Genomic DNA, 25,357 nt, shown 5'->3' on the forward strand with positions numbered 1-25,357 from the left:
CACCTGAGTGTGCAGACACCACAGGGAAGCCATCGTGCACGCCAGAGTGCGCTGGGAACGGCAGGAAGCAGACTGGAGGGAGCGGAGAAAACCGGGGAGGTGAGAAATAGAGCAGAAAACAGACTATTCCAAGTTTGGAAGTAAAGATGAGAAGATAGGGCTGCGAGTGTCAATAGCGAGGCTAGGCTGAGCACTGCTTTTGGGAAAATGAGGAGGCCTTCCCAGCCCAAAGAAGACCCGAAGGGGTGGTGAGAGGCAGCAGCTCCTGTTACAGACAGAGACTTCAGGAGGGACGCGACGCAGTCTGAATGGAGAAGGAGCCTCAGACACCTGAAGTAGACAAAATGAGGTCTCTCCCTTCCGTGAAATATAACTTGGCCACGAAAAGAAATGAAGTTCTGACACAGGCTACAGCACGGATGCGCCTCGATACGCTATGCTCAGTGAAAGAAGCCAGATGCAAATGGACGTGTACTGTCTATTGCCACTTATGTGAAATGTCCAGAATAAGTAAATATGTAGGGATTAAAAATGGATTAGCAGTTGGCAGGGCTGGGAGGATGGAGGAATGGGGAGTGGCTGCTTACATGGAGTTTTCTTTGGCGGGGGGTGGGGGGTGTGGAACATGAAGATGTTCTAGATAGAGGTGATGGTCTCACAGCGCTGTAAATGAGCTAAGTGCAACTGACTTGCACACTGTAAATTGGTTAAAACAGTACATTTATGCAGTGTGTATCTGAGCACGTGCACACACCCAAAACCCAAAGCAGCATGAAACCAGTCAGTTGTCAGGCGGGAAACAACAAGAGAGCAAACCGTCCACAGCATTATAATGACAGTCCTCAAAACCGTCAGTCATAAGAAAGGATAAATTATGTTCTCTAGTCGGTTGAGTCATATGAAGTTGCAAACAATAGCAATTCCATATGTCCAATCTAACACAGCCTCTTTGAAAAGAGGAGGCACTCTGTAACATCTTATAAGGATTTCTGTCACAGGTGATGCCAGCTAACGCCAACACTTCCACCTCTCACAACCCTAACTGATCTTGGTTATCACTCCCCTCCCCTCTTAAAATGAAAATCCTGCTTGGGAAAGGGGACTTAAGAGACCCATTTTTCACTGGAAGGGACAATGTCTGATGGAGCAGACCACAAAGAATGCGCACATGTGGGTTCTGCTTCTGGCTTGGTTAGCTGGGTTCTCGAGGGCTACGAGCCAGAGCAGGTGAGCCTGCCAACTGTTCCAACACTTCTTCCAGGGGGGATCATGGTGCCTATGTGTCAATCAAGGCAGATGTGGGTTCTAGTGAAGCACAGAGTGGATCATCTCTCTACCTTCCACCAGCCAGTCCTACTCTCTGTTAGTCCTCGTTATTTCAGAGCTTCCTACATCAGCTTTTAAGATGATAAAAGGAGAGGACATTCTACAAAACCAGTGTCACAGGGACACAGGGATTCCTTTATTGCAACAAATCATCTCGCTTGCAAATAACATACAGGAAATGAAATAGTTCTCTTCAAGAAGGGCTTTTTGAGGAAATCAAAACCCTTGGCCAATATTCCCAGCAACAGCCTTAAGATGCAGAACGGATTCTGGGATTCCTTGGGTTTTCTAAGCAACATAAGTATTTTCAGGCAGAAAAAAAAGTAATGGTAGGATTGAAAGCACATTTTTATAGTACTATTTGACCCCACTTACTCCATTCCTAGCTCAGAGGGTTTTTCTTTTTTCTTTTCATCTTAACACTTAATGATGAAGTACAAAGAAATAAGTTTCATTCTCAGCAAAGGATAGTAGCAGGCCAACAGACTTACAAGTTAGTCAGACATGAGTTCTGAACTTGGCTCCTCTGCTCCCTGGCTGTGTGTCCTTGGTGGATTGCTTCATGTTTGAGCCTCAGCTTTCTTTCTATAATGTAGCCTCACTATTGCAGGTATGATGATTCTATGAAACAATGGCAGAGGAACCTGCTCAGCGATTGAAACATGGTCAGCGAACTGTGGCACCACTGAGCAAAGGGAACAGGAAGGAACTCAGGTCCAGGTCAGTGTTTATCTGTCCCACATTCAGTCTTTACTGTCTTCACTTTAGCATGAAACGCTGGATATTCCTACAGCACTATAATTAAAATTCTTTTTTTAAAACAAATTTATTTGGCTGTGCTAGGTCTCAGTAGCAGCATGCAGGATCTAGCTCCCTGACCAGGGTTCGAACCCAGGCCCCCTGCATTGGGAGCATGGAATCTTAATCACTGACCACCAGGGAAGTCTCCCCCTCGCCCCAGCTCTTTTTCTGAAATAGGGTTTCTGCCCAACTCTGTAGTATATTTCCAAACAAAGTTGATGGATAGTTTGGCTCAACCATAGCAAGCAACGAAGTGGAAATTCGTGATTTTACACAAGTAAGCAGCTTGTGTAGACTGCTGGTCTAGATCTCTGGATTGGAGATTATGTAGCAAGAGTAATAAGAGCTGATGAATGAATCAATCTTCTTTAGCCTAAGGTTGCTTCTAAGTTACTTTCAATGGGGAGATTCTCTCCACTCTTTTGAGACGTACACTCATCAAGTGAAGCGTTATCTGCAGTCTTCCTCAGTGTTCACCATGAACAGTCTCTCATGTCACAGCCTATCATGGTTGGGTTCCCAGCCGCCTGCTTCTCTCTCCAGAGTAAAACACAAAGGACAAAACCACCCCCTGTTTAAATGGAAGTCAACTGCCCCAGCTGCTTCTTGCAGGTGTTGTCTTCACTTCACTCTTCAAAGTCTCCAAGTTTCAAATTTTTAGTCACAAAACCTTTTCAAAAGGAAGGTAAAGTTGAATCCCAAGGCAAAAGAAAAAGAGCTGGTGGATGGAGAAGAGCCCTGAAAACCTCTGCCTGAGGAACCGTAAGGCGTCACTCCTAAGTCTTGCCAGTTCTGAGTGACAGACAAGAGAAATGCAATCAACGGTCCAGTCAAGGTCACAACATAAGACGAGAAGCTGACCTCTGTGTGTTCCTCCCACCGGTGGGATCCACACTCTCCACCAAAGATGTCCGGTGAGATGAGATAAAAGGAGACAGACAGACTCAGCGCTTGGCTGAGATCCTTCCCTTTCAAGTCCTTACAGACACGCTGATGGCAGAGGTGCACAGTGTTTCACACGCTGGTTTGAGCCAGGAAGACGAGAACCTCGTCTAGCCCGAGGGCTTCTGTTTTTCAGGAACCCCACTCTCTCACACACTGACCAAAGCAGGGTGCAGTGACCCTGTTTAAGTCAACCCACTCTGATTCTCTCCCTGACCCAAATCAGAATCTGACCCGCGTCTCCGACACTATCGGCTGAAGGAGGCTGAGCACGTGACTACCGTCTGGTGCTTCCGCTTCCTCTTTAACACGTGGGAGTGATGACACTGCCGGCTCACGGGAACTACAGGACGGCTGTCAGGCGTTTGTGCCTGTCTCACAGTAAGGTGAGAGCCACTGAGTCTGAGCAATCATCACCAAGAGCGTCACTTGTCATCCTGGAGTCTGGAGAGATGGGCCATTTCTCCCACAAAGGAGGGTCATTGTGGAGAGCTCTAACGAAGACTTACAAGTCTGAAATCAACTCTCCAAAGAGTGCTTTCACCACAAACAATACCACGTCAATGGACAGTCAGTATAAATTACTCCAGAATACTCCATCCAAATGAGAATTAATGTTTGCAAAGTATGCTTGGGGAAAAAAATTTTCCCCTTGACATGCAAAGCAAAGAATGATGACCACATGGTAAAATTCTCTTTAAAATGTCTTTTTTTTTTCTTTAGTTTCTGCTCTGAGGTCAGATGTGGCTAAAAGTCTAGCATTTTGATTCAAGAATTAAAAAAAAAGAATAGGGCATTCTCTAAAATCAGTTTTGCTTCATTGTTTAATGAACTTGGCAGAAAACTTTTTAATTTAAATAGGGAAACAAGTGGGTTGTGGTTAGCTTCTAGTTCATTCCAGGTATAATACACATTTCATAAACCAATGCATCAGTGCACAGCTATACACAGTTCCCTTAGGAGCTGTTTAAACATTGTTTTTTACTTAAAAGAAAAGCACAGTTCTATTTAAAAACAGCTTCCAACCTTCACACCAAATCTGTATTCTTGGAACCTTCTTAAAATCAATTTTAATGAAAGAAAAAAAAAAAAATCTTAGAGAAAAAAAACAAAACTGAAACCAAGGCAGGAGGGAAAACATACTGTCCCTTTCCGTTTAAATGCACTGCCATAAGATCATCTGATAAAAATCTTATTTTCTCCTTGCTTGCAAGTTCCCGGTGGTTTTTTTTTTTTCTAAAGGACCTGTCAACTCACTCCTACCCAAGTGCTACAGCAGCATCCTTAAAAATGAGGGGACATAAGACAGGTGACTTGAGATCCCACTGGAATGACCCGACCACATCAAGCACAGTCTCCGAGGGGCCTCCGCGAGCCCTGCCCAAGGCAGCAGCAGATGCGGGCCTGGCAGGGCCAGGGGTGCCCACCCCAACGGACGCCCACTGACCTTTTGGTGACTGGTGACTTCGTCCCTGCTCCTCCCCAGCTCCTCGTTAAGTTTGACGTTCTCTTCTTGCAGCGCTGAGAGCTGCTGGGACTTCTGAGCTGCTGCCTGCTTTAAGGTTTCTCTGCAAGGACAGCGAGTGTGGGGTTACCATAGAAACAAGACAGGCAAGGAAACTGTGGGAGACGACCAACTCCACAGCACTGGGGAAAATATATCTGGGTCACATGCCTGATAGGATCTGTAATAACAGGAGGCAGTATTGTCTACCTGCAGGAGGGGCCAAACGGCTTCAACCTCTTAGGGGGAGGACTGCTGCCTGCAATTATTACATTTTTTTTCCAAACCTAATCAACACTACATCTACTCTCTCACCACCCACACTTACCCCACTTCTAAATACTCCCCACACAGAAAAGCAATGTTACTCTCTAAAATAAATGACATATGAAATGGCCGGTATTCCCTTTGTTTCCATTAGAAAATTAAATTCACTACGTTGACAGTGATTTCCATCGCTGCCACAGTATTCTGCTCTAACTGTACAAATCTGTAATCTTTTTTTTTTTTGGAAGAAATGTAAAGCTGATAATTCCATTTGCTAGTATTTGTCAGAATCAAGTGTTGCCGTTAAATCTGGGTATATTTTCAGGACGACTAAAGGTGAAAAGCCCAAAGGAAATGTAGTTTTCTAATTACAGAACAAATGTTTAATTTTGATTGTATTCTTTCCATACTGTTGACTTGTAAATAAAAGAAGCAAATAAAAATACAGCTTGCTGACCATACATATCATGAATATCGGCATATAAAATGTTAGCAGGGTAAACATATGTATTAAACATCTTCCCATTATTAAGCTTGATGAAAATATACATCCCAAATTATCCTTTACATGTGGATATTCAAAATAGTTTATTGGATTGTTGGATTTTAGTTTTAAACCATAGAAGGTGGTTTTGATGCAATTATGAATTTTAAGTCTGGGCTGGCCACACTCCATTTAGTGAGCTGTCATACATGGCTGAATTCTGAATCAAGTCATCTGGGTATGATTCCATCTGCTGATGCATGAACACGTCTATTTTTAACCTCAGTTGTCTAATGGGTGGCAGTACTTGGTACCTGCAGTTTTCTTGATTTTTAATTCTCCATGTACCTATAACATACCTATGGGGCTGACCTTGTGAAGATATAGGGGAATATGTCAACACGAAAATTCTCTTAGCACATTAAATTTGGCATTTGACAGAGACATTTATTTAGCAAGTGAAGAAAAACTAAGAAGGAATTTCAGACTCAAAAGCTGGGAGGCTTGATTTCAATTATGGATCAACACACACACACTACAAGTAAAGTTTATCTTCTGGCTAAAATCCATCAATTCTTGATAAATTAAGAGGATTCTACTTATGATGAAATCATAAGTAATCATAATCATCATAAGTCAAACCTTTCATTCCCAAGTGGTCACAACCTTCATTAGGAAATATTTGGTCTCACCATTTGTGTGGCCTATCAGTGGTAAGTTCTTGATCCTGTTCTTTCTTTCTTACAGATTTCCATCCTTTAAAAAATTTTAAAGCCTTGGTTTCCATTAAGAGCCCCCAGTAAGGAAAATTAAAACAAGGAGTCAGGGGAGAAGGCAAGGGTGGGATGTTTCGAGGGAACAGCATCAAAACATGTATATTATCTAGGGTGAAACAGATCACCAGCCCAGGCTGGATCCATGAGACAAGTGCTCGGGCCTGGTGCACTGGGAAGACCCAGGGGAATCGGCTGGAGAGGGAGGTGGGAGGGGGGATCGGGATGGGGAATACATGTAAATCCATGGCTGATTCATGTCAGTGTATGACAAAAACCACTACAATATTGTAAAGTAAATAGCCTCCAACTAATAAAATAAATGAAAAAAATAAATAAATAAAACAAGGAGTCAGGAGATATTAAGATGCCCTAAGATTTATAAAAATGATATATGTTCAATGTTTTAAAATCTACAGTATGATTTCATGTACATTTTTTCATTTAATCCTCAAAGCCCAAGGAGGCTCATGTTATTATTTATATTTTAAAGATGACAAAACTGAAGCTCAGGGAAGTGAAAAGATCTGCCCCAAGTAAGTTGTAGAATCAAGAGAACTAGAGGTAAAACTGGCAGACAGACCTCAGTTGTGATCTGAATATAGAAACACCTTTCAACTTTCCTTTAGACCAGAGGACATATGTACATTTCATAGACGGAGGAGGCTCCAACAGCCCAATTCCTGGACATACTCTAAGGAATAATTCTGAAAATACCTACAAATATATTTCTCACAATTTTATGAGTTACTTTTTTTTTTTTTTTACTATATAATGATATCTCGCAAAACAAAAGTAGACTCAGTTTTAAAACTGAGACACAAAATACACTGCTGATATTGACTTGCAAACATTCTACTGAGGAATCTATCATAAATTTAATAATTACCATGCTAAACATATTCTACTTCTTAAAAATATTTATTTATTTATTTGGTTATACCAGGTCTTAGTTGTGGCATGTGGGATTTAGTTCCTTGACTAGGAATTAAACCTGGGCCCCATGCATTGAGGGTCTAGTCTTAGCCATTGGACCACCAGGGAAGTCCTAGTGTATTTTAGTTTTACTACTCAGCCAGGTGAGTAATTAATGGCAAAAATTAGATCGCTTATATCGTTTTCCCTCAGAGTCAAAAGCTACACACCAGAGATAGACAATTCTGTTCTCTTTCCAACTAAAAATAGGACCTGGCTAGCTACAATCAAGAGTTTTCCTAAAACCAGTTTAGGAAATGGCACAGGGGAAAAGGAACGTTTAGTTGCAAGGGCTGAGTTTCCAGGGCCAAGGGCAAGATTCTTACGGCTGGTTCCCATTAGAACTCTGGGTTTGCAGAGACGTCCCTTTTCCTCCAGGAACTCCAGTCCTGGCAGGTAAAGAGAAACACCTGAAAAGCTCCAGTGGCCGTGAAGAGCCCGGGTATGTGGTCACAAAACACAAACAGCTGCTCCTTCTCCAGCTCAGAGCACAGTAAAATGACTGCTGGTCTCTTTCTGAGCAGCACTGTTCTCATGACACAGTACATTTATATCAGCTGGTCCCTGAAATGTGGCCAAGTCTCAGGCAGGGAACAATGAGTCACGGGGTGTGTTGCGGGGGGTGCTTTCAACCCACTCCTCACACCTCCCTCCCGCGGCTTCTCACGAACGTCACCGCTTTGTCTCCCGCTACCCCTGTGTCCTGCTCTGAGTCCTGGCCATGCTGTGCCAAGCTACTGATACGAGGCAGGGTTCTCGTAGCCCTGGTGAGCCAGGAAAAACGGCAGACTATCAGTGCAGTCCCTCCTCACGTGAACTTCTCCCCTCGGGGAAGGGAGACGTGGGAACCCAGCCCCTGGGAGGAAGGCAGGCCCAGGTGAGGTGGGCGGCAGTACGGCTCATGGGTTTTTGCTCCCGTGGGCCTACAGGTGCAGGGCTCAGCTTTTGTTATTCAACGGGGTCTTTCAAAGAAGGGCACACACAGTGAGCTGCTCTCTTGGCAGAAGTGAGACCACCCCATGCTGACTAGGGGTGGAGACAGAACGGAAAGACTTGAGTGAGGACAGTGACACATAAACACTAGGCCAGTGTGACGACCCTTACGGGAGGCTCCTGCGTGGTGCACCTCTTACGGGAGGTGCTGCAGGACAGGGGAATTTTATCTTACTCCGCGGGGCTCTCTGTGATACGTCCGCTCTGGCCCTGCCCCTCCATTACCATGGCCCAGGGAGCTCAGAGGTGGGATTATGGCAGAGGGAAGTTGGTGAGGGAATCTTCTCCTGACGCTCAGATCCTCCCTCACCAGCTGCCTGTGTGACATAAATGAACTGAAGTCAATGTAGTGCTCCAGACCCTCAGGCCGGCAGAGCTACTGTGTCATGGGGTGGGGGGAGATCCTTAACTGTAGCTGAACCTCCCCTCTCTGAACAGCTTTGAATTTTTTTCCCCATCATAGGAAAACCAACAGTTGTTTCTATTTGTGCTGTTTAGCCTTAGCAGTCCAGGAGAGTCAAGCCTCTCCCACTGGCCACCACCACAACTCTACACATATACATAGGTGTAAATGGAACCGTTGGGAGCTGTTTAAATACCTTTTAGAGAAATATCCCTAAAACTAAGACTGACGAAAGGATCCATTGTCAGCGTTGTGAGCTGTCCATCTCCTCAGGTAAGTAGCCCTGAGAAGACCACTTCTAGGAGGATTTTAGGAACTCAGAAGAACTAGAGATAATATACTAATTTAACCCAAGCTTGATCAACAGATAGTATTGAGGATGGCAACTTGGTTTTGGAAATGACACTTTTGTTTCTGTTTATATCTCATCTATTTGTTTGATCAGAACTGGAAATAAATAACACAAACCCTTGAAGGGCAGAGTCCACATACAATTAATTCATTTTTGGATCCTTCCTAGCTCAACTGTACCTAGCAGAAGGGGCTTACTCAAATGTTCACCAGATTAATTGGCTTTAAATGTTCGGTTCAGAGTTGATACAGAGCAGTTCTCAGAACAGATAAGCAAAATGAAATCTACTCTGTAACTATCACTTACAGCGCCAGATAAATAACCATCTGCAGCAGTTATGAGAACCAAACTGGAAAGGCGGTATTGACAAAGGAAACATGGACAGCCTGTCTGCCTAAAATATAGGCAGCAGACTGATGAGTAAACTTGGATTAGAAAGAGGCTTTCAAAGTTCTGCTCATTTAATGTCCACGCCAGAAGATTAGATTACTCTTAAAATCAAGACTATTTGATAATCTTCAAAGTGCATGCTTTCCCCCACCTCCTACTGAAAGAGTTTTAAGGGATTAATTAATAGAGGGTCTGATGTTTCCTAATGTTGAGATTAGCTACCACGTAAGCATACTATGTTTTTTTAATGTTATTATTGGGGTATAGTTGCTTTATAATGTTGTATAAGTTTCTGCTGTACAACATGAATCATATATATGTGATTTATACATATATCCCTTCCTTTTGAGCATCCCTCCCACCCCGCCCCCGTCCCACCCCTCTAGGCCATCACAGAGCACCAAGCTGAGCTCCCTGTCTATACAGCAGCTTCCCGCTAGGATATCTGTTTTACACATGGTAGTGTACATAAGTCAGTCCCAATCTCCCAATTTGTCCCACCCTCCCCTTCCCTCTGTGGCCATGTGTCCGTTCTGTCTCTGCTCCTGCCCTTGCAAATAGGTTCATCTACCATTTCTCTAGATTCCACATATATATAAACATACTACTTGAAAAAGCTCTAATTCCCCTTGCTATTTGCAAAAGGTTTTATCAAGTCACATTTGAATTCCAAGCGTTATAACTCACCAGCCAGCACATATTTCATTTTGACCCTGTAACTGAGCTATAGTTCCAACTTCACAGTGGTTATAGGGGTGAATTCTCAAGGTCTGCAACGGCATTTAGCGGGGGCAGGACGGAGATTATTACTTGGACTTTATATACACTTGTCAAGTACTTGAAAAAAGTAATTAGCACTGTTTCTACTTTTGCAATTTTAAATAAGTTTCTTTCATAACAGGTAAACTTACATTTCTTTCTTGAATTCTTCTATTTTTTGGTTCTCTACCGTCAGAAGCTCTTTTGATGTGTTCAGCTCTTCCACATTTTTCAAGTTGTTTTCTTCAAGTGTATCCAACTTAAAGATCAAGAGAAAAAAACTTAATGAAATTATTTCATTTTCCAATCACATGAGTGGATAGACAAATCATTCATGAAAACATGCTTTAGACAGGTGAAATTAAAATCCTTTGCAAAAAAACAAACAAAAAGATGACCAAGTGAAGAGATTACAATTGATCAAGTCTATTATAAACTCCAACCTCCCGCATAGGTTAAGTCAGACATTCCATGTACACCTGGACAAAAGGTCAAACTAAATTGCAACACAGGGTCTCTTTCACTTTTACACAATTCCCAAAATTTATCATTGAGCTTGCTATTCATGTACGATGCATCTTAAAACATGCATTAGGAAAAAAAACATTAGAAATAAATTGCAAAGGCATGACATCAAGGACTGAGTCTTTGTAATGAAAACACACTCCTTTCTTCCCACAAGACTAGTAATTTAGGATATGATATTTTTCAATGTCAGTGCCAAATTTAAAGTTATATAATAATCCTCATTATGAAAATTCCTGGGATATTTGTAGATGGGAAAGATTTAATTATTCACCTGAGCTTCAGTCTGAAAAGGGAAAGGCCACATAGAGAGACTGAAAAGCACTCACTCACATTCAGTCCCATCACCTGCCCACGTGGGACGTGGCCAGCCTATGGCCTGGCCTCTGGTGGGAAAAGCAGACACGTTACTGGAATTAGTGGGGACATGACCAACCTCCGGCTCTGGTAGGTGGCTGGAGTTCTAGGCACGCAGGCCCCAGGGACGGGGGGCTGTCATGGTGACCCATCATACAATGTGTGCTCCTGGTGCCATGCTGGCTTTCTAGGACTCGTATAGTTATCTCCTTCAGCCAGAGGTCATTCTGTCCTACCACATGCTACCAGTCAGGAGCCCTGGGAATCAGGAGCCCTGGAAAGTGTCCTGCAAATTTTAACACCACCATCTTCCTTTTAATGCTCCCTCACGTTCCAGATTCAGGGAATGTTCAGTGGAACCAGAAAATGATTCATCCAGTCTGTATTCTGGCTGTAACGAGACACCAAGGGGTAAGTTATGGAAACACAGGATTCTCCCTCAAGCTACCTTCAAAGGTTAGGGACATTCCTTAAAATCTTATTTACTTTAGCTTCCAATCGATTAGCATCTATAATTTTTAATGCTTTGATGTTTTCAGCTTAAGTCTTGTTCTCTTAGGACTGTCAACTCAATCATAAATGTACTCTTTTCTGCGTCAAGTTTTATTTCCCTTCTAATTATTTCAAAATGTTTATGCCTTTATGGATTTCAGTCCTCACTCTGCTGTCATGAGGAGGCCTGATCTTTGCGATAGCTATGCAGTGTGCCTGTCTGGATCGTCCCCGGCTTTAACTTCTTAACATCTCACCTGACTGTCACTTTAAAAAGCATCTGAAGTTCAATAGAACTTCACATAACTATTTTGGCGAAGCAATCTGCTTTGGATTTACATAACAGCTTTCCAAAGAAAGAAAGGGCTGGTATGGGGTGGGGGGAGGGGGGCAGGCGGGAATCAAAAGAGAGGTGCAAGGATGAGAAATGCTACTTTTGGACAGAATCAAAATTACCCTGACACCACAAATGTGTCTGAGACCCAGAAGTGACTGATTCAAAAAGAGATATAAGGGAGGCAGTACTGAAATTGGCCAAGAAAAAGGCCTATGTCAAATTCAGGGCTGAGGGATGGAATCCGGTAGCTCAAAGTTGGAAGGCAGTTGGGAGAAAAAAAAAATGCATGTGATTTAAGATAAAAAACACAAAAGCTAGACAGTGCCATTGGTATCTCCTCTCATTAGTTGTGTCAGTGAACAACTATCGCAGAAACCCACACTACCAGGGTTTTCCCCTCCTTTTTTAAAGGTTGATCTTACTAAATAGGTAATGAAGTAATACACTTTATTTCATAAGATCATCATCCTGGTATACATGCGACTCCACTAACATAGATCAAACCTGTGTAAGGCCACACTTCAAAAAAAATAAGTAAATAAACCATCCTGAGTTAGTCATCAAGAATTCCATGAAGTCAATAGGTTGTCCTTTGTACAAAAAGCCATTTAAATCTGATTACTTCATTCTGCAGTTTTTCGTTTGTTTGCTTGGAATCTTCCAAGGAGGACAGCGTTTCGATCTTCTCTTTGGTCATCTGTTCCATTATCTGCATGGCATCTTCAGCGGTTTGAGCGGCCTAAGTGTGAGAAAGCAGTGTGAGAAATGAGGGCACCCCTCAGCAACCTGGGAGGGGGTGACTAATGCTCAGGCCACAAGGCTCAGGATCTGTGTGGTGAAGGGAATCACACAGAGACGGTGAGCCGGTAACCAACCCCATGCCAAGACAGACAGACCAAGACGAACAAGCAGAACAAAGTTATAGACACTTTCTGTGCCATTTTTCAACAAGCCAAACTGAAATGTGCAATTTACCTATTTTCAGATCCCTATAAACCTACGCCTTCTAAGTTCTGAGTTCCACTGACAATGGTGTTCATCACTCTGACTTATGTTTGAGAGAAATGTTCACTGATAAGAAAGGTTTACATCCTTCTGTGGCCAAATTTCCTCTTAATCATATTTACTGTTAGAAGTTTAAAATATTCTTCTTGCTATCTCGAATTTGGGGCTTTTGAAATCACTTGGAATTTCGGTTGGGAACTTTTCAAATAAAAATGGAAATTATTTGGGCGGTTCCAGTGTTTAAGGCTCAAGCGTTTAATGAGAAGCACTGAATGACCAAGTCCATGAGAAGCTGTAGGCAATGAATACAAGCATGTCTGTGAATAAAAAAGATAATATACACATGGAAACAAATCTTTAGTTGATATACTATTGAAAAAAAAATCACAGAAGTGAATTAAAATCTTTTAAGACACTTGCTTACAATTTCCTGTGGTCTAATTCAGCTTGTGAGAATTCTGCCTTTATACCTTCCAGGTAACTGGAGGGAAGATTTATGAAACAATTAAAGCCACAGAGAAGATACTATATTTTAGCATGTGACCATTTTACCATTGTTCTTAAGCCTTTAAGAACTATGGTTGCCCTTTCAGAAAAATTCTCCCTAAATTAAAAAACATCTATCCTTTTTATTCACAGTTTGCAATCTTTTCTAATGGAGAGAGATGACAGCAATTAGACATCTGGTAAACACTTGCCCTTTCAGGTGGTGACAAACAGCTTGAGATATCTGACCAAGTTATTAAATGGGGTGCGTTTCCTTCTTTGGAAATGAAGGCACGTTCCCTCAGCCACTACAGGGTTAGTGAACAAGGTTAAGGCGAGGGGCCCAATCCCTGAACCTCCCACTTTACCGTAAAGGACTGCAGAGTCTCGAGCTCTCTGATTTTTAGAGTGAGCTTGCTCTTGTCTTTCCTCAAAATACGGTTTTCGTTTTGAGACTCCAGGAGGTTGGCTGAGATGTGGCTGTTGATTTTGGCCAGCTGGCTGATCTCTTTCTGGAGGAAGAAGTAGCTTTCGGCCAGCTTCTCCTTCTCCTTCAGGAGCTCGTCCTTTTCCAGCATCATCTCTCTTTTCTCGGCCAGGAGGTTCCTGTTGTCCTGCGTCACCTTGGCCTGCTCGGCCAGGGTTACCTCGTGGTTCAGCTGCAGGTCGCCCAGCATCTTGGTGAGGTAGTCGTGCAGTTCCTGCAGTTCCAACTTGGACTTGGACAAGGCAGCAAAGTCACTCTTCAGAGTCTCTATGTTGGCGGCCAGACGCGCCGTCTCTGCACTCAGGAGTTCCTTCTCCTTGATGATGTCAGCCACTTTCTGATCCGAGTTGGTCTTATCTCGGATGAGCGTGCAGTTTTCGGACTGGAGCTCCTGGGTGCAGGTTCTCAGCTTCTCCACCTCCTGCTCCAGAAGCGCCACCCTCCCGAGGAGCTTGTTGCTCTCGTACAAGGAGGACTCTTGGTCCTGCATCCTGGCTTCTTTCTCCAGCACCAGGGACTGTTGCATTGTGTGGATCTTCTCATTTAACTTCTGACATTCTTCTTGCAGATTCAAACCGTCCCTTAACAAGATGGTCTTTTCAGAACAGCAGGCCTTGAGTTCAGCATTTAAACTCTCCTTGGCTTGCAGTAAGTCAGTGTGTTCTTTTTCTAGCATCTTTTTGGCGTTTTGGGCCTCTTTTAGCATCAGCGAGAGATCGCACTTGGTGGCTGTGAGCGCCTGGTTTTCCTTTTCTCTCTCTTGAAGTTCTTTCTTCAGAGCCTCGAGATTGCTGAGCAGTTTCATCTTCTCGTGCACAACGATTCTTCTGTTGGCTGACTCTTGATCATATTTCTTTCTAAGGTCTTCCATGGCCTTCTTGGAGTTCTCTCTTTCTACCAGTAACTCCCCATTCTGTATCTCCAGTACCGATTTTTCTTTCAAGAGGTTATCCTGCTGCTTTTTGAGCCTGGTGATTTTCTGACAAACCAGCTCCTTCTCAGAAGTGAGGTACGTGATCTTCTCATTCAGGTTCATCTCGATGTGGGCGGACTCTTCTGAGTATTTGCTCAGCTTTTCTGAGATGAGCCTATTTTCATTCAGCAGTTCTTCTTTCTCAGCCAAGAGCCTTCTCTCGGATGAGGTTAAGGTCTCTTTCTCGTGCAGAAGCTGAATGCACTCGGAGTCTGTGATCTCCCGGCTGGTCTTAATTTCTTCCAGCAGGTTTGTGAGGCTCATGTTCGTGGCCTGCAGTTGCAGAATCTCCAGCTCAGCCTTCCTCAGGGCCTTGCTGGCCTCCTCCAGCTGTGTGCGGAGCTCACCGGCTTCCGTGCTAAGCAGATGTTTAACCTGGAGGGCAGTCTCCAGACTGGTGTTCAGCTTTTCCTGATCTTGAAGCAGCATGTCCTTCTCGAACTGCAGGTCTTTGCTGCTCTGAAGAAGATGATCTCTTTCGACCTTTAGAGCTATACACATGTTGTCAAGACCTGACTGTTTCTCCAAAGTTGACTTTTTCTCTATTGTGAGATCCTCGATCTCCTGCACCAAGCTCTTCTGATCTTTGACCAGCTCCTCGTAGGAGCTCTGAAGCTGCTGAATAATTTCATCTTTATCTTTAGCCAATGCGAGGTTTTCAGTGACCAGCTTCTTGATACGATTCTCCAGGCGGTCTTTTTCTTCCCGACACTTCTGAGACTCGACCATTAGAATATCTTTGCTGAACTGCAGTTCCTTTGTGAATGCCTGCAAGCTTGCTTCGGAAGCCTGCAAAGACTCGTTTTCTGTATTTATCTTCAAGAGTTCCTCCTGTGCGATATCAATCTCTTTCAGTAATTTCTCTCTCTCCACAGCCAAAGCTGCTTTATCGAGTTGTTCTTGCTGATAAAGCTTTTCAGTATCTTGCTTTTCTTCCCAGACTTTCTCCTTTTCTAAATTAAGAGTTTCATTTACTGACCAGAGCTTCTGTTGGTCCTCCTGAAGTAAAGTTATTTTGGCCTCCAGCTCTACAAGTTTAGACAGAAGTGAACCTTTTTCTAACTTTAAAGCATTCCCCTCCTGGGTAAGAAGCTGCTTCTCTGATTTCAGACCCCTCAGCTCTTCTGACATTAGTTCAATTTCTCTTTGGGCTGATGTTAATAAGTAAGTTAGCGACTACAGAGACAAAAGATGGAAAGAATGGAAACAAAATGAAATCAAGCAGACAAATGCAAGCCCGAATAACTTAACATAACCTAAGTCATCGAAGTTAAAAAAAAGTTTATGATAAATGTCATAGAAATTACCTGGATTACAGGGGAAAGAAACTAGATGAACAGAGCCCATAAAAGGATAATGCAAAGCAACTGTAGCTTTGCCAAACGCTGATAACTCTATTGGTTCATCTTTGAAACAACCTCTGAAGTACTCTTGACATTTAACTAGAATATATAAACAATAGTTTGACATCAGGGCATGGGATTCTTTCCCTGCCGTTCCCAATTATCCAGTAATTTCTATTGTAGGAGGGATTCATAGAAGAATTTTTAAAAACACAATCCAAAGAACTACAAACAGTGAGTATATTTTAACCAAAAAAGGGAAGAGGGAGGAGGTATTATAAACTGTTGCCTTTCAAACTAACTTACAGACCCTTACTTACTGAAGAACCTGGCCCGAGACTGATTTAGTCCCAAAGTTACATGTAACTTACAAAAATGCAGACCAATTTGCTAGGCTTTGATGACCAAAATAAATGGGCTGTTAAAAAAATGTATTGGTTTATAAAATAAACTGACCACAGTGTCTCTACCAGTGCCGTCCAGAACTTTCTGCCATAATGTAAAAGGATTTGATCTGCACTGTCCATTGTGGTAGCCACTAGCCACATGTGTGGCACATGTGACTGAGAAGGGGAATTTATAACTTGAACTAGTTTATATTTAAATGGCCACATCCATTTAATAGTAGGTATCCAGTGCCTACTGTACTGGATGGCATGGCATAGTTCACTGGCTATTAAACTAGGGAACACGGGAGCATCGCGGGCCCCATGAACTTGAGATTTCACCCAAAACTGGTTAAGTGTGTAAATCAATTTTCCTGGGGAAAACATCTGAAGGTTTCATCAGCTCTCAAAAGTGTCTGCTGAGCCCTTTCTGCTGACAAACACTGAGGTTCACAAAAATATGATATCCAGACTACTTTGGAAGGGAAACAATTCTGGCATATTAACCAAACGATCCTTACGAAAACAACAGCAAACAAAATTAATGGGGCTTTACACAAACCTCTAGAATGCTGTGGTTTGGTCAGGCTGCAGCATTTTAAGGGATACATTAGAAAACTGGTGTCTACCAAGATAAAGGGAGCCTCAAAATCCAAAATTCTGGAAATTATATCCGGTATTAAATGTTTCATTAAACTGGAGATATTTCACAGGGAAAAGAGAAAGCCTTGATGGGCAGCATGTATCTTCCCTGGTAGCTCAGCTGGTAAACAATCTGCCTGCAATGCAGGAGACCTGGGTTCGATCTCTGTGTTGGGAAGATTCCCTGGAGAAGGGAAAGGCTACCCACTCCAGTATTCTGGCCTGGAGAATTCCATGGACTGTATAGACTATGGGGTCAGAAAGAATCAGACATGAATGAGCATCTTTCACTTTCACACATGACGTATATTATGATGTATTCCATTTAATTTAAAAGGGATCTGTTTTGTTGTTCAGTCGCTGAGTCATGTCTGACTCTTGGTGACCCCATGAACTGTAGCACACCAGGCTTCCTTGTCCTTCATTATCTTCCGGAGCTTGCTCAGACTCATGTCCATTGAGTTGGTGATGCCATCCAATCATCTCATCCTCTGTCATCCCTTTCTCCTTCTGCCCCCAGTCAGTCCCAGAATCAGGGATCTGTTTTAAGTTCTACATATATTCTTCTGTATTTTATTCTACTCAACTCCTACATGTATATGAACATTTCTCTGACACATTAAAAACAATTAAAGACAATAATTTACTTTTCCTTGAGCAGTTTAAATAGCAATAAGTGGGTCAGAACACATATTGGGACACTGACACCATCCTGACACCATAAAATAAAATTCAATGTATCGAGTTCTACTCTACTCAGTAGTAGGATGTTTTCTCACAGCCCTTCAATCCAACTTCCTTGTTAATAAGCTTTCACTGCCTTCCTGGGGACATACAGAAACCTTCCCCAGATATCTCCCTTCTTTTTCCTCTGCTCTTCCGACCAGGCTCCATTCCCTGCCCACCTGCCTCACGCGTGGCCTCTGTCTCTTGCTTTTCTGCACGATGTCTCTCCTAACCCTGGTGCAAGGTGGCAGCAAGACGGCCAAGACTAGAGGGACATGCTTTTCCGCGACAGAGTCTATTACAAGCAGGTGGACAGAGCTCAGGCAACAGAAGGCTCTTTGTGAAGCAGCGTAGGGGGTGATGGCTACACAGTCCATTCAGGGTGGAAAGAAAGACCTGTAGCCACCACCAACCCTGAGAGGGGAGAACGGCTGGTACAAAACACTTGAAGCCACAGGAGACGTCATTCACCTTCCTGCCATGCTCTCTGAAGGCCGCCGAACCCATTCCACGCGCTGCTGCTTTCTAAGCACCCTTACAACCCTGACGCGGGACGCAAAGCTCACTATACTGGGGCACACGGTCCTCCCCACCACATACTCTGGCTCTTTCGGCTTGCTTCCCCAGCTCCTCCAGCTTCTGCAGCAGCTCGCGGTTCTCCTCCTGTGCGGCCTTCAGCCGCTCCTCTGTGTCCCGGAGCAGCTTCTGGAGGTTCTGCAGGACTTCTTCGTGCTTGGCTCTGCTCTCAGAACTGGCTTCCTCGTACCTGGCTTTCAGATCTTGACACTCGTTGCGGCTCATTTCCATCTTCTTTTCCTGCAGATACCCCATGTCAGAAGGAAGTCACCTGGCCACAGCTGTCCTGCCAGCCACCCTCTCTGCCCCTGCTGGCCACCAGTCCCACTGGCTCCCTCTCTCCTTACCAGGTCTGACAGTCTTCTCAGCAGTTCCTTCTTTTCTTCCTCATGCTTTTTAGCTGCTTCTTGCTGACTCTGTTCGGCTTTGAGAGTTACTTCCCCAATACTTTTCTGCAGAAGGCTTGTATTTTCATTAGCCTTGGTGAGTTTCAGCTGTAATTCTTCTACATTTCTAGAAAGAATTTCAAAACGAAGCGTCAGACTTTTTAAAAGAGTACTTTAAATCCTAGAGTTACACTATAAAAGATAATGTTGATAATCATTGTCTTAATGATAAATGTCATGAGCAACAACATCTAGAATTAGCAAACAAAAAAAACCTGGCTTGTCCTGAAGAATACATTTTAACGACTGTGATGGCTATAAATACCTTAGAGTAACAACTACTCTAAGTGTGAACGTTTATTATTTTATGTCCAGCTCAGACAGTAACGAATCAGCCTCTAATGGAGGAGACCTGGGTTCGATCCCTGGGTTGGGAAGATCCTCTGGAGGAGGGCATGGCAACCCACTCCAGTATTCTTGTCTGGAGAATCCCATGGACAGAGGAGCCTGGTGGGCTACAGCCCATAGGGTCGCAGAGAGTCAAACACGACTGAACACAGCACAGCACATACAGAAAGATGAGAGAAAGGAAGACAGAAACATGAGAGAAAAGGAAACGTATTAGAGGAAGTAAGTACTTAGAGGTTTCCAAATTTTAGCAGACTAGAATATGCAAGATTTATTTGGGTGCCGCTTCAGAATACAGATATGAAAATAATAAATAATTTGAAGTTCTAGCTTAAAGATAACCTTGTGGTCCGATGAAGATGTATGAGGGCCATCAGCCTAGAAAGCGGGCTGTCTCATACATCAGAGGAGGGAAACTTGGATAGAAACACTGGATAAAACGCCGACAGAAATGGAACTTCTCCAAGGCTCTGGCCACAACCACCTTGCAGCTGTGCCCGCCTCCCGGCAAGTCTGACCAAAGTCGGCCAACCAAGGCCCAGGTGCCCATCACCACCACCGCGGACCCTGTGGGAGCGCTCAGCTCAATGTTTTTGTTGTTGTTATTTTTTGGCCACACCTCACGCCATGTGGGATCTTAGGTCCCGACCAGGGATCAAGCCTGTGCCCCCTGCAATGGAAGCGCATTAATGGAAGAGTCTTAACCACCAGACAACCAGGGAGACCCCCGCATGGCTGGATGTAAATGTAACTGCCAAGTGTTAACACTTTCAGAATCAGAAGTCTAATGGTGCTAACATGTCTTCTAAAAAATGTGCCTTATAAAATAAACATTCGATTTTTATACAGCCATTAAAACAAATCAAAGCAACAAGAGCCTCAGAATAAAGACAAGGACAGAGATTTAATGTAAGAAGCTTTAGCACTGAGGAAGTACGGTGTAGTGATGAAGGGCAGCGAGGGTGCTGGGACCAGACTGCCTAGACTTGAAACCTCAGGCAAGTTGCCTAACCTCATTATGTCTCGATTTCTTTTTCTTTAATATGGGAACAATAATACACTCACCTCGTGGGATTATGAGGAAAATACACTCTATACAAAGTGGTCAGCATACTATGTGGCATGTGGTCAGCCCTTCATAATCGTTATCTATCATTACACTGCAATAGGTTAAAAATATTTTTAACTGCCTGTAAAAGATGTTACTGCCTGGACTTCCCTGATGGTCCAGTGGCTAAGACTCACTCTATGCTCTCAATGCAGGGGGTCTGGGTTCGATCCCTGGTCAGGAAACTAGATTCCATAAGCCACAACTAATAGTTCACATGCCACAATTAAGACCCAGCACAGCCAAATTAATAAATAAAAGAAAAAATTTTTTTAAAAAGATGTTATTGCCATTGGTAAACTACTGTCTTCCCCTTAGAAGGTTAAATAATTGATTCAAGAATACACTGAGACAATAAAGGACAAGAGACAGGCAACTTTTAAAACAGAACTATCCTGAAGAGTTTGGCTCTCCTCCCATCTAGACCTTCCTTGAGAGCCTAACCTAAAGCAGACGCTCTTATTAATACTTGTACACACCTTTCTTTCAGACGTAGTTCGTCGTTCATTTTTGTCAGCTGAGAAGAACTGTCTCCAGACATTTTCATTATTGCTGCAATGTCATTTTCCAGTTTCTCCTTCGCCTTTATCAGCTGCTCTTCCCTTTCATCCCTCTCTCTGAATTTTGCCTCCATATCTGAATATACATATATATATAGAAAAAAAATAGAGCTGTTGTGTTATAACCAACAACAATGTATTAACTACATCCTGTATGCCAAAACTTGCTGTGGGAATATCTGTACGTAGCAATCCCTGCTCTCATGAAAATTATATTCTAGCAAAGAAGAGAGACAATTAACAAGAAAGAGAATCAATCATATATTAGAGAGTGGTAAGTGCTAAGAGGGGGAAAAGAATACAAGCAGAGACAGGAGCCAGGAAGGAAGCTGGGGAGTGTGAAATCTTAGAAAGAGCCTCTCTGAGACAGTGACATTTAAGTAAAACCCTAGGGGAAGTGAGGGAAGAGGAATGCAGGCAGAAGAAAGGCAGGTACAAAGGCCCTGAGGCAGGATCATGCTTCACAATCAAGTATCTCCAAGGAGGTAGATACGGCTGCAGTGGAAGGAACTTGGGGAAGAACAGCACGGGATGAAATCAGAAAGCTAACAGGACCTGATGGGAGTTAAGGACCACAGCTTTCACTCTGAGCAAGATGGGTGCCACTGGGCCACCTTGAGCAGAGATGTGACATGATCTGACTTGATGCTGAAAGCATCTCTTTGGCTGCTGTGCTAAGACTGAAGAGGGCAAGAGCAGAAGTGGGCAGCCAGGTGGCCAGCTGTTACTACAGCTTGGACTAAAGATGCTGGCTGGCTGGGATGAAGGGTAGCACTGGGAGTGGTGAGGTGTGGTGGATTCTGACTTGTTTGAAAACAAAGCAGAGAGAATTTGCTGAGGTTTACAGACGTCCAACAAGTTTTTCATCACAAGGGAACACAATGAGAAAAGACGTTATGCTTGAACAGTAGATACATTGTAACCACACACTAAAATCATCTCAAATCCTAGGAAGCCTACTATATTTAATGTTTATAATAACCGGAGACGTGTTCTTACCTGTTACATTTTCTCTCAACTTCTCCAGTTCGGAAGACAGTGCGTTAAACTGTTCCTCTTTTTCGTGTAATTTATTTACAGTTTCTATTTGGGATTAAGTTTAAAGTTTAATACATCTCAGAGTTAATAAGCCACCTAAAGCTTGATTGTCTTATAATCAAATCAAATCAAAAGTTTGAGATTTGGAGTCACGTGAATACTAAAGAATCCCATTAGAAATCAAACCACTATATAATGAACCTAAAGAAGCAAGCAAGCAATTTTCTGTCTCCCCAGATCTGTAGATTAGGGAGGCACTGAACATCCATTCTCCAGGGATCTCTTGCCTCCTTCCACTTAAAACTCAGTAGAGCTACCAATGACTGAAGCTTAAGTAAGATGATACTTTACCCAAGTACATCTACATTTTAGCCAGAGTCAAGCTTTAGGTCAAAAAGAAGAAAGAATTAATGGGAGTCAACCTGACCACCCAGAGTTCATTACTGGAAATATCATGGACACGATCCATTCAAATATCTGTGTTGGTATTAAAAAAATCATACACCATGACCAAGTGGGCTTTACCCCAAGAATGCAAGGATTCTTTAATATCCGCAAATCAATCAATGTAACACACCACATTAACAAATTGGAAGATAAAAACCATATGATTATCTCAATAGATGCAGAGAAAGCCTTTGACAAAATTCAACACTCATTTATGATTAAAACTCTCCAGAAAGCAGGAATAGAAGGAACATACCTCAACATAATAAAAGCTATATATGACAAACCCACAGCAAGCATCACCCTCAATGGTGAAAAATTGAAAGCATTTCCTCTGAAATCAGGAACAAGACAAGGATGCCCACTCTCACCACTACTATTCAACATAGTGTTGGAAGTTTTGGCCACAGCAATCAGAGCAGAAAAAGACGTAAAAGGAATCCAGATAGGAAAAGAAGAAGTGAAACTCTCACTGTTTACAGATGACATGATCCTCTACATAGAAAACCCTAAAGACTCTTCCAGAAAATTACTAGAGCTAATCAATGAATATAGTAAAGTTGCAGGATATAAAATTAACACACAGAAATCTCTTGCATTCCTATATACTAACAATGAAAAAACAGAAAGAGAAATTAAGGAAACAATACCATTCACCATTGCAACAAAAAGAATAAAATACTTAGGAGTATATCTACCTAAAGAAACGAAAGATCTATACATAGAAAACTATAAAACACTGATGAAAGAAATCAAAGAGGAAACCAACAGATGGAGAAACATACCGTGTTCATGGATTGGAAGAATCAATATTGTCAAAATGGTTATTCTACCCAAAGCAATCTAAAGATTCAATGCAATCCCTATCAAGCTACCAACGGTATTTTTCACAGAACTAGAACAAATAATTTCACAATTTGTATGGAAATACAAAAAACCTTGAATAGCCAAAGTAATCTTGAGAAAGAAGAATGGAACTGGAGGAATCAACCTGTCTGACTTCAGACTCTACTACAAAGCCACAGTCATCAAGACAGTATGGTACTGGCACAAAGACAGAAATATAGATCAATGGAACAGAAAAGAAAGCCCAGAGATAAATCCACGAACCTATGGACACCTTATCTTTGACAAAGGAGGCAAGGATATACAATGGAAAAAAGACAACCTCTTTAACAAGTGGTGCTGAGAAAACTGGTCAACCACTTGTAAAAGAATGAAACTAGAACACTTTCTAACACCATACACAAAATTAAACTCAAAATGGATTAAAGATCTAAATGTAAGACCAGAAACTATAAAACTCCTAGAGGAGAACATAGGCAAAACACTCTCCGACATAAATCACAGCAAGATCTTCTATGACCCACTTCCCGGAATATTGGAAATAAAAGCAAAAATAAACAAATAGGACCTAATGAAAATTAAGAGCTTTTGCACAACAAAGGAAACTATAAGCAAGGTGAAAAGACAGCCCTCAGATTGGGAGAAAATAATAGCAAATGAAGAAACAGACAAAGGATTAATCTCAAAAATATACAAGCAACTCCTGAAGCTCAATTCCAGAAAAATAAATGACCCAATCAATAAATGGGCCAAAGAACTAAACAGACATTTCTCCAAAGAAGACATAGAGATGGCTAACAAACACATGAAAAGATGCTCAACATCACTCATTATCAGAGAAATGCAAATCAAAACCACAATGAGGTACCATTACACGCCAGTCAGGATGGCTGCTATCCAAAAGTCTACAAGCAATAAATGCTGGAGAGGGTGTGGAGAAAAGGGAACCCTCTTACACTGTTGGTGGGAATGCAAACTAGTACAGCCACTATGGAAAACAGTGTGGAGATTTCTTAAAAAACTGGAAATAGAACTGCCATATGACCCAGCAATACCACTTCTGGGCATACACACTGAGGAATCCAGATCTGAAAGAGACACGTGCACCCCAATGTTCATCGCAGCACTGTTTATAATAGCCAGGACATGGAAGCAACCTAGATGCCCATCAGCAGATGAATGGATAAGGAAGCTGTGGTACATATACACCATGGAATATTACTCAGCCGTTAAAAAGAATTCATTTGAATCAGTTCTAAAGAGATGGATGAAACTGGAGCCCATTATACAGAGTGAAGTAAGCCAGAAAGATAAAGAACATTACAGTATACTAACACATATATATGGAATTTAGAAAGATGATAACGATAATTCTATATGCAAAACAGAAAAAGAGACACAAGGTATAGAACAGACTTTTGAACTCTGTGGGAGAAGGTGAGGGTGGGATGTTTCGAAAGAACAGCATGTATATTATCTATGGTGAAACAGATCACCAGCCCAGGTGGGATGCATGAGTCAAATGCTCGGGCCTGGTGGGCTGGGAAGACCCAGAGGAATCGGGTGGAGAGGGAGGTGGGAGGGGGGATCGGGATGGGGAATACGTGTAACTCTATGGCTGATTCATATCAATGTATGACAAAACCCACTGAATAATAAAAAAATTAAAAACAAAAACCAAATATCTGTGTTGGGGGTTAGTGTTGAATACATGTGCATATAGTTTTGTATGAGCTTCCCTGGTGGTGGTAGTCATAAAGAATCCACCTGCCAAGGGGATGTAATTAATGAAAGTTCAACCCCTGAGTCAGGATGATCCCCTGGAGTAGGAAATGGCACGCATAGGTTTGTATAAATGGAACCATGGAGTATATGCTATTTTGTAACCTGCTGCTCTTATCCAATGTGTCTTGGGTATATTTGACAGGGGTGAGTCCTTTAACACAACTGGGAAACTGGACTGTATATTTCTAGGAGGCAGGATGGATTTCAGGTGAAATGATTAAGATGCAGAGGTGACAGCAGTTTGGGAAGGTAAGCTGTGTCTGAATGGTGATGTTGGCTCTTTCCATGTCACTGAGAACATGTTGGGACTTCAGGATGGTGGGGACAGGGGGCTGAAGGCATGGACTGAAGGCTGACACAGCTTGGCTGACTGGGTGATAGTATGAGAGAAGTGACGATGCCTTTCAAGTCTTTTTTTAATGTGCGAATATTTTAATGTGTTAGACATGTTGGCATCTAACAGTAGGTATAAAGT

General features: G+C 42.6%; 1 protein-coding gene across 1 annotated transcript in view; it reads right to left on the bottom strand.

Moving 5' to 3' along the window:
- Positions 1-25,357, bottom strand: part of LOC136146114 (CAP-Gly domain-containing linker protein 1-like) — a 66,560-nt gene that overhangs the window by 22,426 nt on the left and 18,777 nt on the right. Inside the window, exons 8-15 of the mRNA XM_065905012.1 lie at positions 21,766-21,849; positions 20,686-20,842; positions 18,652-18,817; positions 18,329-18,544; positions 13,540-15,807; positions 12,303-12,419; positions 10,122-10,228; positions 4,517-4,637 (exon numbers count right to left, since the gene is read on the bottom strand). Of these exons, the coding sequence (XP_065761084.1) occupies positions 4,517-4,637; positions 10,122-10,228; positions 12,303-12,419; positions 13,540-15,807; positions 18,329-18,544; positions 18,652-18,817; positions 20,686-20,842; positions 21,766-21,849 (3,236 nt within the window). The remainder of the gene's footprint in view (positions 1-4,516; positions 4,638-10,121; positions 10,229-12,302; positions 12,420-13,539; positions 15,808-18,328; positions 18,545-18,651; positions 18,818-20,685; positions 20,843-21,765; positions 21,850-25,357) is intronic.

Source organism: Muntiacus reevesi, chromosome 13 (genome assembly GCF_963930625.1).
Source record: "Muntiacus reevesi chromosome 13, mMunRee1.1, whole genome shotgun sequence".
Lineage (NCBI taxonomy): Eukaryota > Metazoa > Chordata > Mammalia > Artiodactyla > Cervidae > Muntiacus > Muntiacus reevesi.